Source organism: Neopelma chrysocephalum, unplaced genomic scaffold (genome assembly GCF_003984885.1).
Source record: "Neopelma chrysocephalum unplaced genomic scaffold, ASM398488v2 Primary Assembly neopelma1_96523, whole genome shotgun sequence".
In the NCBI taxonomy this organism is placed as follows: Eukaryota; Metazoa; Chordata; class Aves; order Passeriformes; family Pipridae; genus Neopelma; species Neopelma chrysocephalum.
Window position 1 is genome coordinate 456,410 of NW_020925169.1, and position 14,324 is coordinate 470,733.

General features: G+C 37.8%; 1 protein-coding gene across 11 annotated transcripts in view; it reads left to right on the forward strand.

Annotated features, from left to right (window-relative positions):
• The window catches only part of KIAA0825 (KIAA0825 ortholog), a 248,123-nt gene that overhangs the window by 70,283 nt on the left and 163,516 nt on the right, over positions 1-14,324 (forward strand). For all 11 annotated transcript variants that reach the window (XM_027708751.1, XM_027708741.1, XM_027708743.1 and 8 more), the window contains one exon: positions 4,987-5,157. In XM_027708751.1, coding sequence (XP_027564552.1) covers positions 4,987-5,157 — 171 coding nt within the window. The remainder of the gene's footprint in view (positions 1-4,986; positions 5,158-14,324) is intronic.

Here is a 14,324-nt window from a genome sequence, read left to right on the forward strand (position 1 = left end):
GGCAGGGGAATGATATTTAATGTATTGGGAAAGTAATTTATAGTATAATTGATTTTAGAGGGTTTTAGACCCTTGGTTCCTGCTGAGGGAGAAATCCCCACTGTAATCACTGAAGAAAACAGTCATCAGGTTGCTTTCCAAGGATTCCATCATTACTCTCAGAGGCAGTTTAACCATGTGGCTCTGTACAGTGAGTAGTAAAGGCTAATTAATCTGAGAGCAGTGCTGTCATAGTGTAGCTATTCTTGAACACCCACAGTGAGCTCACCTCTGTTGCAGGGATTTCTGCATCACACTTTTCTGCGTCACATGGTTGGATGACTTGAAATAATCAGAATTAGCCATTCAGTTTTTGAGATGTTGTGAATTCAAAATTGTTTAAAATATTTAAGGTGCCACGCTCATTAAAAAAAAAGAAAAGAAAGAAAAATAATCACAAAAGTTACATTAAACTTATGGGACTCATTCATACACGTTTTCATACACGTTTTGAGATTTTAAATGCCTCTAGGCTATAACCAAGGAAGTTGGAACATTTTTTTAATCGTTTTAGGAGCTACAGCTTTGAGGAAAGTATCACTTTTGAAACTTGCTATAAAATCACAAGTTAGCAGGTATACAGGTCGTCTAGATCTAGCTCAGCCTTTTTTCTCATGTTTCTTCATTTCTAGAGGTGATGGAAGATCTCTAAAAGTGGTAAAAGTCAGATACCTTGCTTCTGAATTTAAGTACTTAGGAGAAGCTCAGGTACTATGATGAAGTGCTTTATAGAATGTGTGTCTTTTCACTCTATGTTGCTTGAAAAATGCTTTAATTAACTTACTAGTTGTCTTAGAATTCATATGGACACCTCTGAACTTCATCACTGGCTAAGTGAAATTCTCTGATACCATCTTTTTAATTCCTAAGATCTCTCAAGTGGTCGTGTTGGTTTTCTGAAAATAACTTTACTTGCAAATATAGAAAAACTGAGATTCGGTGTTTAAGATATAGGGTATCCACACCAAATTTAACCTTGCTGTTTGAATGACATGCTGATTTTTTGTTAGAATAATATTGAGTAGAATTAGCTCTCTAGTGTTCTGCTCTGCATGTGCTACTTTTTTGATGTCATGAGGCTTGGATGAGACCTGAACAGACACTTGAGATCCACTGTAGTCTGTTACCCTCAGTTTAGCAGGATGGTTGATCAGCTATGTCAGCTCACTCATACCTCCTGAAGACCAGCATGCTTCTGTCCAGCTACAACCAGCCAAATAGTCTCACGAAATGGACTGTGTATTCTTCAACAGGAGTAGCATGTGCTTTAGATCTTCGGAAAGTTTCTTCAGCCTTAAATCCATTCTGCTAAAATGAAAGGCCAAACATAAAAATGAATGCCTCTCCTTTCTCTGATGCTGTATGACTGCATTGGCTGCTTTGGCACCAGCACACAAACAAATTGATAGATATTCAATATTAGTTTTACCTGGGCCACCTTCTTCTATAAGAAAAGCTTTTTAAGAGTAACCTTGTTTGGGATGACTTCTGCTGCCTGTCATTTCATCGTTGTGGTGGCAAATCAGCGTACCTGAAGAAATTAAGTGCCCTTTAGGTCCCCTTTGTCTCTATATGACAGGATTATCTAAATGTAGAGTTGTTAATTGCATGAAAGTTTTGAGCTTATTCCTTTGCTTCCTTCCAGTTTTGTGTAGTGACTCATAAAGATTTTTTTTACTTGCTACATATAAATAATGTACGCTCAAGTTAATTCAAGTAAATTTTTTGTCTTTACCACTTCTTCTCCCTCCTACCCCCTAGAAAGGACTACAGTGTATTTAGCAGAAATCTCAACTACTTTCTCTTCTTTCCTCTTAGCAAAATAATTGTGCTGTCCTTGGTCAAGCAGAAATACAGTTTTCCAAAAATTAGCTGGTTTTCTATGGTTTTAGTCCGAAAACTGAAATTCCTTAAGGGCTATGCAAGAAAAGCCCTGCATGCACTAGTGGGCCTTAATGGCCCTAACTAGCCACTTCAGAGGCCTACGCTGCAGCATACCTCATTGTACTGACTTAGGCTATATCTGCTGCAAGATTCGGCCTCCAGAGCAAATCATCAGTATAAGGAATGGTTTTGTATAGCAGTACTTTTGTGATTCTTGTTCTGCAGAAATTGAAATCTGACCCTGTGTTCAGAAGCTCAGAACCTTTTTTTACTCCTCTATGTTTGTTTAGGTCCCAATCTCACCTCTATTTAGAGCAATATTTAAAATTGGCCCATTGGCACATAGACAAAGGGTGTATGGTCCACTTTACCTCTCTGTAGCCTCTGTACCAGCCTTTCTGTCTCTTTTCAGAAATTCTTCTTGCAAGGTAGTTCTTTAACAGGATGCCAACATGTTGTTAGGAGACACTATGGAAGTCCTGTTGATGTTTGCCTATACCCAAAGATCCTGCTGCAGCTATTTCCTTGTACAAGGACTACGTGAATTGAAGTTAGACGTGCAGAAAAAATCAAATTTAGATGAATGATAGCAAACTGCGAGTGGTTCAGAAAGGAAGTTGGTTTGTATCATGTAACTTTCTCCATGCTCCCTTCTATTCTGCAGGTAGACTGGAATGCCACTGCTTAACTGATTTGTGGCTGGCTGAGATAAGCTTCATGTGCTTTCAGTCACCGTGTGTGCAGTTCTCTGTGAATTGAATAGGGTGCTAACAACAACTTCAGACCGTTTACATCACAGAGGGGTGCTTCTCTTGCCATACAGTGTCACCTGAGTAAATGGGTTATGTTAGTTCTCTGACTAACCATAAGTCATGAGCCATTTCATAATTTCAGAGTAACCTTGTTCCACTCTGTGAATATGGCTGATTTTCTTCCTAACAGGTTGATGGCAATTAGGTTTGGTTGAACATACATCACAGTCAGTCCCCATGTCTATTTCACATCTGTCCACATGGAGACAGGTTCTCTTAATGACAATCTCCTACAAGATTTACAAACCTGTTTTGAGATTTTCTCTATGTCATAGCAATATCTGCTTAGCTCCTGGCTGTTACACAGTTTGTAAAGGTTTCTGTCCTGTAAGTTGTCCAACCAGAACAATGTCAGAAAAGAAGTGCCTTCTACTCTGCTGAAAAATGGATTATGATATGCTTGTTCAAGCAGCCTGGTCAGTGGTCTTCAAAGTTAAATGCTGCCATCAGTATTTTAAACCTAACAGTCTGGATGTATATAAGACCTCTCAGTTAAACTTTGGATACCCAGGTGTGTGCACACTATTTGATCATGAAGCACTGAATAAATGAGTTGTCAGTTCTGAGAAACAATAAAACTGAAATATACTTTGAATGATCATTGAAAGTAAAAGTTAAAGTTTTTACTTTTTTCTGAGTTTAGTAATATTTTCTAAAAATAGTATTACTGTGGTATACCTTTGTCTTCTAGGTCCGCTTCATTTCAGTCTAATATCATTTGTGGCAATCAAATAATTGCAAGGTTTCTGTGTTTCTCAAGAAAGGAGGCAAGAGCATCACAAGGTTTTCAAATTATAGGAGATGGAACTAATGTTTCGTTCATTTTTATGATATGTTTTGTGTTCTTACACCACAGACTCATGCAGTCATTTCATGTCAGTTAAACTCAGATTATATTCTCTAGTCTTCAGGTAAGCAGTCAAGATCTCTGAATAGCAGAATGTGGTTTTTTGTAAGTTTAGGACTTAAAATAAGAAATCCAGTGATAAAGATATTATTTACTTGTTATTCAGAGATGAAAGGCACTAACAGAGGCAATTATGCATAACTCTTTTCCCATTCTTTGAAATGCAAGGGACTAGCATGAATACATCTGTTTGGAATTTTGAGGAAATTCAGATGTGGATGCAAAACCCGCATTTTAATCTCTAAGGCTGCAAAACTGGAATAGTAAATTAGGGAATTAGTATTCAGAGCTCAGCTCTGCTTCTTAGATCTATGTCTATTTAAAAGTGATTTGTGAATGCTTAAAAAAATATCTAGAAACTTGGAGGAAAAAGGACGGTACAGAGTATTTCAAATTTGCAAAGGTAAGAGAGATCTGACACATAAAAGTACATCTCAATCAATTTTTATTTGTTTTCGTCTTTCAGAGCTTCCCTTTCAAACTACTCTGGCTCTCACTCTGACACTTTCTAGATAAACTGTTCTGCTGATGTTACATCTGCAACAGAACTGCATAGGAATGTGGTATCAGCTTGCCACAATTTGCATACAAGTGCAAATCTGTTGCATTTAAAGAAATTATAAAATTAAAATACTTAAACCCATGTGGTTAGGTAATACTGAATTGGAAACATCTCACAGTCGTTTATAGTCTAACTTTGCTCAAATCAAGAGTTCCCTGGTTGATGTGACATGATTATATGTTATGATTACATGTGTTAACCTTTCAAAATAAAATGTTCAGTTTCTTCTTTTAAATACCAAATGCTTATAGTTATAATACTTGCTGATATTTGCTCACTGACAGTCTCACTTGTTTTCAAACCCCACATATTTAAAGTTGTGGAGTGTTAGATTGATGTTTCTTTTCACTCAAATGTCATATTCATCAACTGTATTGTGCTAGCAGATTGTTAAACAGACAAGGTGACTTGCAGAGTGACAACTGATGTGATGTCCCAAACCATTAGAATACAGTAATGACGTGGTTTTTTCCTTTTCGGCTTTTGCAACACAGTGGGTTTTCTGTAAAACACAGGTGAGAAAGTTTTTGAGTAGATCCACTGCTTGGAAAAATATCCTAGTTAATGAATAACAAAACCTGGAATTCAATTGTGACTTCCAAGATAATTAAGAAATGCTGAAGACTTAGGAAGAACTAATGTAACAGTATTTTATAGTGAGAAAAAGATACATTATACGGTAAGAAAAATGAAATTATGTGATATATTGTTTTACATAATCAATTTTGCAGGATCATTTTTTAGGCTATAATAAATGTTATTTTATTATTTTACTTGAACAGCCTCCCAAGAATACCCCAAAAAAGGAAGGAACTTCTGCTTAACATTGTATCAACTCAAATGTCTTTCTCAACTTATCAAACTCTTCTTATTAATGGAGGAAAAAATTGAAGAGCTCTGTGCAGAAATTCTGTTGCTGCCTTCATTTATGGAGCGGAATAAGAACGTTCAAGGTAATCAATCAAATAATATATCGATTTACTTTGTGCAAAATATAATTTTATATGATTTTCAACGTTAATTACCTAAATTATGTCATCATATTTTGAAAATAAGTTTGTTACCATATCCACTGAAGAAGTCTTTGTAATACACAGTTATATTTGAGCACAATGACTTGAGGAAAAGAACTCATAGCTGTATGTAAAGATGTGATGTACTGACTGTAGATAATGAATCATAATGAAAAACTATCAAACACTGTAACATGATATTTCCTACTGAATTATCTGTAAAATCCTGTGCTTCATATAGGACACAACAATACATGGAGTCTGAATTCTTTGAAATTGACTGTTTCTGAACTTATCCTTGAAAGATGCCTTTTTCAAGAGAGAAAAGCACTGACTTGAACATCAGTTTGGTTGATCTTAGTATACTTGCAACTTAATGTTTAAGAATATAGTCCTGGTTTAACCTGTAGTTCTCACAAACACTTACTAATATGTACTATGTTTATTAACATGCTTATCCCACTGGCTTCAGTGGGTGTTCTACAGAAGTAGGCTCTACCTCAGTAAAATGATCAAGCCTCAAGTTTGCATTTGCTATAGATTCCAAGCTCACTCTCTTTTTCATCTAATTTTATTCAGGAGAACCTAATATGAAAATGCAGGTGAATAACACCTTTCAGGTCACAGTAAGCTCATAAATGTTCTTCTACTCTACTGCTTCTGCCAGTAGAAAAACTCCAAGTCACCAGAGACCAAGTTGTTTCAAGAGCTTTGATTCTATTGCAGGAAAAGATCAGACCAGAAATGAGTCGAGGCTGCTCAGGGAGAGAGGATAGGTGGAGTCAAATATTCACTCTCTGTGTAGTCAAGCTGCAAGCTGAGGAGAAAGGTGTTTTGGGATTGTAGTCTTAGAATACTTAACTGATGAAAATAAAAATATTAAATGAGTTCAGAGGCACACATTTTGTTGACGGATTCTTCCTCTGTAATCCTGACATTCTGAAATAAAGAAGTACAGGTTAATTTATGTATTTTTAGACTATACATCAAAGCTATAATAAAATTTGCATTCAAGTTCCATTTTTGCAATTGGTTTCAGTGTATTTCTCCCTCCTTTAATCTCTCAGTTTTACTAATTCTCAAGAAATGTTAAGCTGTTATATATTATGATTTACGTTTTGTGGCCTTGATCCTACAAAGAGGTGTTAGAGTAAACTTCTCACATTGTGGAGTCCTCCTCATGTGTAGGACAGGGTACACATTCAGTGAGTGATTGTAAGTCTTTTTATTAGTATATTCTGTGATAAAGTGCAAAGAAGTTGAAAAACTCCTGAGTGGGAAATTTATTTGACATTTAAGTAACTACACTCTAAGACGTGATCTCCAGTAATTCAGAGAACTTAAAGATTTCAACATTAATAAGAAATATTTTACTTTCCAGGAAGCGTATTTAGGACTTTATCCTGCAGGCATTTTTTCAAGCTTAATTACATTCAGAACTGTTTCTCTAAAGTGTGTTAACCCTCCTTCTTTGAGGAATATTCTTTAAGGGTAATTCTGTCTATGACAAGTCAGTTCTTAAGTGGTACCTCTACTTAATAAAATCTGAATGGGAAATATTATTAAATCTTATTGGAGGAGCTGCATTCTATAAAGAAAACATAAAATTACTTTTACCCTGAAAAACAAGTGAAGGTAAATATTTTACAGGTGCTTTTAGTGAAGTCTTCAGACATACCTTTGTATTTAGTGTTGAGGTTCTGATCAGGTGGTTCTATTCACAAAACTTTGCTAAGTTTTATGTTTACAGGTAGTATGTAAAAAGAAGACATGTTCAGAGAAATTTTTAATAAGATATCTGACTAGAAGAAGGGTTTATTTGTGTTATTTTCACTTCATATTGTCCAAAATCTCAGTTGTAGTGATGAAATGAAAAATTACTTAATGTGGGAGAATGAGAGCTATATTTCCAGTAGTTACAGGCTCTGTTAAGTACCAAAAGGGATTCAAGACTTTCTCTGCTAGTGTCCTGTATTAAACTGATAATCTTATTTTTGTCACTGATGAAGACTGAGTTTTGATAAGAAGGATGGATTAGAATCCTTGTTTTATTTTCATCAGAACATATTATAATATGACTAGAAAATATAATTGCCATCTTCTGTACTTATTTAGAAGCCTTATTACTAGAAATGTTGTTTAATTTAACAAAATCTAGAGTGTAGGTATGTCCAAAGCAGCTTTAAATTAACTAGAGTACCAGTATCAAGTTTACAGTGCAGCACAGACTTCAGAACCAGCCTAAGAAGCAGAGCAAATTAGCCCAGATTCAACCATGTGCTGCTGGTACTAGACAGTTACCTGTACTCTCAGTGGGTTAAAGCTAGGTTGGGCGTATCCAGTCTACGCCTCAGTCAGTGCAGTGAGGGATATCTGAAGTGTCAGTACTCTGCAAGTAGTACTGCAGGCAAATTAGGGGAAACTGGCCAGTTCATAAAAGGTAGGCTAATGTCCAAGTGAACTGAAGTTTCCCTAGACATCACATAGATGGGAACCTTGCACTTTCTTTTTTTTTTGGTTGCTTTTAGTATTCACAGGAGTCTTTTATCTATGTAACTCATGCAGAGATGCAACAAAAATAGCGTGTTTTTTCATGTGCTTGTGTCGTGTTGCATTTATGTCTATAGCTGTTTCATGGGCAGTTTTAATTGGTTTTTTTGCTTTATATCCCATAGTACTTCAATCTTGATATTTAGAACATGTGTCAAGTTCCATCAGAAACAAAGTAGTTCTTTGGATGGTTCCTCTTTTTAAATTTTTTTTTGTCCCAAAGATGGCATCTGAGTTTTATCTAAACTAGACAGTTTCTTGGCCCTCATTTTTCCCTAAACTCAGCAATGACAAAGAGCAATGGCTGCATAAATTGGATGTAAGAAGAACACTTAGGGTTTATCACAGAAGAATCAAAGATTTCATATCTTCTGACAGATTGTTTGTACTCTTAGGGGGTCTTAAGAGGGGTCAAATAGCTTCTAAGAGTTGCTTAGCTAGATGGTTAAGGGATTGTATTAGGGAGGCGTATATAGTTAAGGGTAAAGAGACTCCCAGGGTTTGTAAAGCTCATTACACTAGGACTATAGCTGCTTCTTGGGCGGAGAGGTCGAAGGCTTCCACATTGGAAATTTGCAAGGTGGCCACCTGGGCTTCTCTTCATACTTTTTCATTGCATTATCGCTTGGATGTAGTCTCTTCTGCAGATTCTGCTTTTGGTAGGAGGTTGCTTGTGAACCAAAAAAAGAACAGTGAAGAAAAGAAAGACATGTAGTTCAGAGTTCTAGCTGGCAACAAGACAAGTTTCTTTGCAGTGTGCACAATGGAATCCTATGAAGACCAATTTAGGCGGTTGAAAATAGATATTAGAGGGAAGTACTGCCTACCAGTGTTCTCTGATGGTAACCCCATGGCAGACAATAACACCAAAGGAAGCAGTGAACCAGAGTGAACTCTGTAGGGAGATGGATGTAGAGAGTTTTTTTAGGTGATACAGATAGGTCTCTGAGTTCAGTTTGAGAGTTCTGTATCTGGCATCTTCTGGAATATATTCAGAATCCTCATTTTCACAAATTGTTTTTCATAGATTGCAAAAAAATTCTCTGAATTGCATTTTCTACTCTTCAGTGTTCTCCATCCAGGTCTTCGTGATTTTATATTTTTGACTTGACTTTACCAGAGCTATCTTAGCTTCTATCCCTCAATGACCAGTATGTACTTGCCAAGTTTTGAGGTTGATTTCAAATTGCATTTGTGTTATTTAAGCACAATTTCAAAGAAATGTAGTATAAATACACATTTTATCTACTGCCAGTGTATTGTTCAAGTTATGCCTTAAATCATATAAAAGGAGAAAATAATGAAAAGTTCCTGGACAAACAAATGATGATGTGGTTTTGTTCCATCCCTGAACTTTAGCTTGGCATCTGGACAAGACTGCTACTCTGCCTTTCAGAGGAAAGGTATCTGTATTTTTCTAACATATATTCTCAGTGTTGCATAACTTTGTTCCACTGCAAGCATTAGATTTCATAAAATTAAAGGAGTAACCACCTTCTGTTTTTTCTTGACTAGACATTTAACCCTTTCTTCTGCAGGTGTCTTGTCATGCCTACTGTGATGAGATAGTCTACTTCTCTATTTACATTCAGTTGAATTCTGGGTTGTTCTGGCATACCTAGTACTTGCAGCATCACAGGGGTTATTCTCTTTGAAGTAATCTGGAACATGTTCAGCTGCAGTCAAAGGTTAAGAAGGAGATTTTGGTTTAGAATCCTGCCACATTGCATTCTCTTCCCATCTTTAAGGTAGATTTGTCTTTCCTCTGGGTTTTCAGAAGCCTCTTCTTGAGAGTTTTAAAAAATCTAAAGTACTAATGTACTTTCATCTGTCTCACTTTTTTTTTCCATTCCAGTGAGAAAGGTGAACTTCGGACAGATCAGATAACAAGTATCAAGAAAGGCTTTTTCTGATGGAGCGCTTTGAAAATACTGTAGGCAAAGTTGTCAAGCCCTTAGATTTATAAGCTTTGCCTCACAGGACTGGAAGATTTGCAAAGGTCTTTCCCTCACACTGTAAGAAGAAATCCTTAATTCTGTATTCATTTTTGGAAAGTGTAGTAAAAGTAGTGTGAAATTAAATTTACAAGGTGCATCCTCTTTTATTACCAAGTTGCAATATTGCAAAAGTTGCAAAGACTGAAGAAAGTTGTGATTTTTTTGCTTTAATCTCAAAGCAAGATGTTCAAGTAGCTTCTTTAAGAAATACATAGCTGCAAAAGATCAATCCAAAGTGAAAATGGAATTTACACTAGGATACATTTTCTGTATTTGTGTTATGGCAGTTTGCTCAGCGTAGTACAACAAATAAAAAGTCCATTATTGAAGATAGAAAGCAGAATGGGTTTTTGATCTATAGCTAGTCAATTTTTTTCTTCTGTTTGTTTATATTTCTGAGGGAGTGGTATTTCCCACTTCTGCAAGACATATTATTTCCAGTACAGTTTCAATAAAAGTTCTGTCTGAGCTGGCTAAAGTAAGCCACTTTGATGGCACTGATACTTAGCTTATGCACAGGCAGTGAGGTATCATACAAAAGCTTTCCTTGATATTTTGCTATTCTATGCTGCATGTGAGATGGCATCACAATGACTCTTCTTATGACCCTAAATGCTATAAAAATAGGAAAGCTGTGCAAGTCTGTAGAAAAAATAATTGAATGGAGCTTCTTATAAAAAATAAAAAAAAATATTAACAGTGTAAGAGGTGTCACTGTAACTCTTCTGTCTTTATAATCATCATTATCAAAACAGCAAAATAATGAACTGGAGAAATAATTAAATACATTGTAGGCAAAGGGGACCTTTGCAATCAGATTTGTTTTGAAAAGAAGAATAGCCCCAGACAAATTTTAATACACATAAGGAAAGTTGGCTGAAGAGTTTTTGATTTCAAGATTTCAATATAATCTTGTTATTTACAAGCTGCCTGGCTGGTAAACTCCAGGAAGTACACAAAGTGTGAGCAGTCTATCAAGTTTGTAGAACGTAAGTTTCAAGAAAGCAATAGCAGGAGTTTGTAGTTAATCCAATCTTCCATAACAATCAAGAGAGGTGGAGGTGTAGAATATGCTCTGGAAAGGGAGCAAATCTGAAAGAATGAGAAGTTTTCCTTCAGCCCCCCTCTGCTTTCACAACATTCATTTTTTCTGCTCTCTTTCTGCAAATTCTCTCCTCTAAGCAGCTATATGAGAAGGATCACATACATTTCTGTCTATCTGTGCAAATGGAGTTTGATGTCTGGAATCTGGGAGAAGAGAGGAGTCAAAGAATTTGTGTACAAAACTGGCTGCTTAAATAGGGATGCTTCCCCCATCCCATTGCCTGCCTTCCTGTCTGCAGTGGCAAACTAATTTGGGCTGAGTAACAGCTGTACCTTGAATAAGGCTGCACTTCTATTTCCCAGGAGAGTTTGCTTATTAGGGCAGGACAGTCAGAAAACAAGTGAAGTTACAGGACAGGAAGGGTATAATTTGATATATGTCTCTTGGAAACAATGTTTGAGAGGAAGGTTAGTAGCATCTGAAGTGCAGAGTCTTTATGGGGAGTCTGGCTAAGTGTACAATGATCAATGAAAAGCGTGAAGGGAGCCCTTGCTAGCTGGTGGTTAAATTGAAGAAAATTAAGGCTGACTTCATCCAGAGGAGATTTGGAGAAAGCAAAAATTTGAGAAACCAAAAGAACTCAGGAAAATATGAGAGACTTGAACTTGGGGTTTCTTTGAGAAGACCAGAAAAGTTTTTGTATGTCTGTGAGCCTAGATGCACATAGATAGTTATATGTGAGTATAAAGCAGGAGTGCCCAGGCTGTTAGTTAGAAAAGGAGGTAGGGCAATCTAATAGAACATGGTAATTCAATAATGAAGGAACCTTTGAAATGACCAATGCCGATAGAAGCATCATTTGGCTCTTTCACTCTGATCCTGCAGTTACAAATCTACCATCAGCTAGATACTTATTTTTCTCAGCTATGACTTCTTAACAAGTAAGGCAGCAGTGTCATGAATACACAAGGACTTTAGGTTAAATGTTAAAGGTTTTCTTTAAATTCTTTATATAAAAATTATAAATAGCTGTCCTAAGTAGCAACAATAATAGTGGAATATGAATATATAGATATTCACTTGTGCTTATAGTTAGAGTCTGATGATATGTGTATATATATATATGTATATATAAAGGAGAATTGCAATGGGAAAAGAAAGGTGAATATAAGATAGAAAGCACAGAACAGAAAAGATGGAAAATGTCCAGTCACTTAGGTTTTTCTAATTCTAGAGTAATCCTATGTATGTGCAAATACTGGAAATTTTACAGAAAATCTCCTTAAAGTTTGGCCATGTACTATCAGTAGCTTCAGATCAATGAAGATCTATAAATTTATGCTTAGAAGATAATGTTTAACAATGCTTTGGCAGCTCCTGGTTATTTAAAACGTCTTGGTTTTAATTTCACATGAAGTACATTACATCAGAAATATCTGGACCACTGTTGTTTACCAGCTTTATGCTACAAGACAGATTTTAAAAATACCATGTAGTTTGCTTTTATTCTTATATTTCTTTTGAAATACCGACTCACAGAATTGCAAAATAATTGAGGTTGGAAGGGACATATGGAGATCCAAACAACCCCTGTTCAAGCAGGACCCTTACAGCCAGTTGCTTACCATCATGTCCAGACAGCTTTTGAGTGTCTCAAAGGACGGAGAGTCCATAGTCTCTCAGGACAACCTCTTACAATGCTTGGTCACCCTCACAGTAAAAAAACTGTTTCCTGATGTTCAGAGGCAATCTCCTGTGTTTGTGTCTGTGCCTGTGGCCACTGGCCCTGTCACTGGGCAGAACACTCTGGTTCTGTCCTCTTTGCACTCTCCTTTCAGATATTTATATACATTAATGATATGCCACCCTGAGCCTTATCTTGTCTTGAATAATAGTCCCAGTGCTCTCAGCCTGTCCTCATGGGAGAGATGCTTCATTGGCTTTTGTCGTCTTCATGGCCCTTTGTTAGACACCCTCTAGTATGTTCCTATCTGTCTTGTTCTGAGTAGCCCAGAACTTTACACACCACTCCAGGTGTGGCCTCACCAGTGTTGAGCAGACAGGAAGAATCATTTCCCTTGACCTGCTGGCAATGTTTTGCGTGATGCAGCCCAGATACCATAAGCCTTCTTTGCAGCAAGGGCACATTGCTGGCTCATGACATTGTGTCCTCCTGGACCCTCAGGTCTTTTTATGCAAAGCTTTTGAATTTCAGTAAAGCTTTTCATACTGTCTCTCACAGGATCCTTCTGGACAAACTGTCCAGCACACAGCTGGATAAACACATCATGTATTAGGTGAGCAATTGGCTCACGAGTTGAGCACAGAGGGTTATAGTGAATGGGGTAACATCAGACTGGTGACCTGTCACTAGTGGCGTTCCACGGGACTCCATCTTAGGCCCTGTGCTCTTCAACATCTCCATAAATGACTTGGATGCAGGACTGGAGGGGATACCAAGCAAGTTTGCAGATGACACAAAACTCGGTGGAGCTGTTGACTCCCTCAAAGGCGCAGAGGCACTGCAGAAAGACTTTGACAAATGAGAGGGCTGGGCAGTCTCCAACCATATGAAATTCAGCAAGGGAAAGTGGCTGATTGTGCGCCTGGGATGGGGCAACTCTGGATGTACAGCCAGACTGGGGAATGAGATACTGAAAAGCAGTGCCAAGGAAAGTGACCTGGGGGTTCCTGGTCAATTGCCAGTTGAATATGAGTCAGCAGTGCCCTGGCAGCCAGGGGAGCCAACTGTGTCCTGGGGGGCATCAGGCAAAGCATTGCCAGCCAGGCGAGGGAGGGGATTGTCCCACTCGGCTCTGCACTGGCGCGGCCTCACCTTGAATATTATGGCAGTTTTGGGCACCACAATATAAGAAAGATATTAAGCCGTTAGAGAGTGTCCAATGGAGAGCAACGAAGATGGTGAAAAGCCTTGAAGGGAAGCCGTCTGAGGAACAGCTGAGGTCACTTGGTGTGTTCACCTGGAGAAGAGGGGACTGAGGGGAGACCTCAATTGCAGTCTACAACTTCCTCGTGAGGTGAAAAAGGGGAGAGATCTCTTCTCTCTGGTGACCAGTGACAGGACCTGAGGGAACGGCCTGAAGTTGTGTCAGGGGAAGTGATCTTAGGAAGAGGTTCTTCATCCAGAGGGTGGTTGGATGGTAGAATAAGCTCTCTAGGGCAGTGGTCACAGCACCAAGTCTGCCAGAGTTCAAGAACCATTTGGATGATACTCCCAGGCACATGGTGTGGCTCTTGGGTATGGTTCTTTGCAGGGCTTAAAGTTGGACTCGATGATCCTTGATGGTCCTTCAAACTCGGCATATTGTGTGATTCTCTTCAGCTGGGAGGCCTCCAGCATATATTGATGCCTGGATTTGCTCCTTCCCAGGTATGTGAGTTTGCACATCCCTCTGGATGACACCATGACCCTCTGCCAGCCAGTTTGATGTCAGCTGCAAACTTGCCGAGGGTACACTCTGGCCTATCATCCAGATCATTAATGAAGGTGTTAA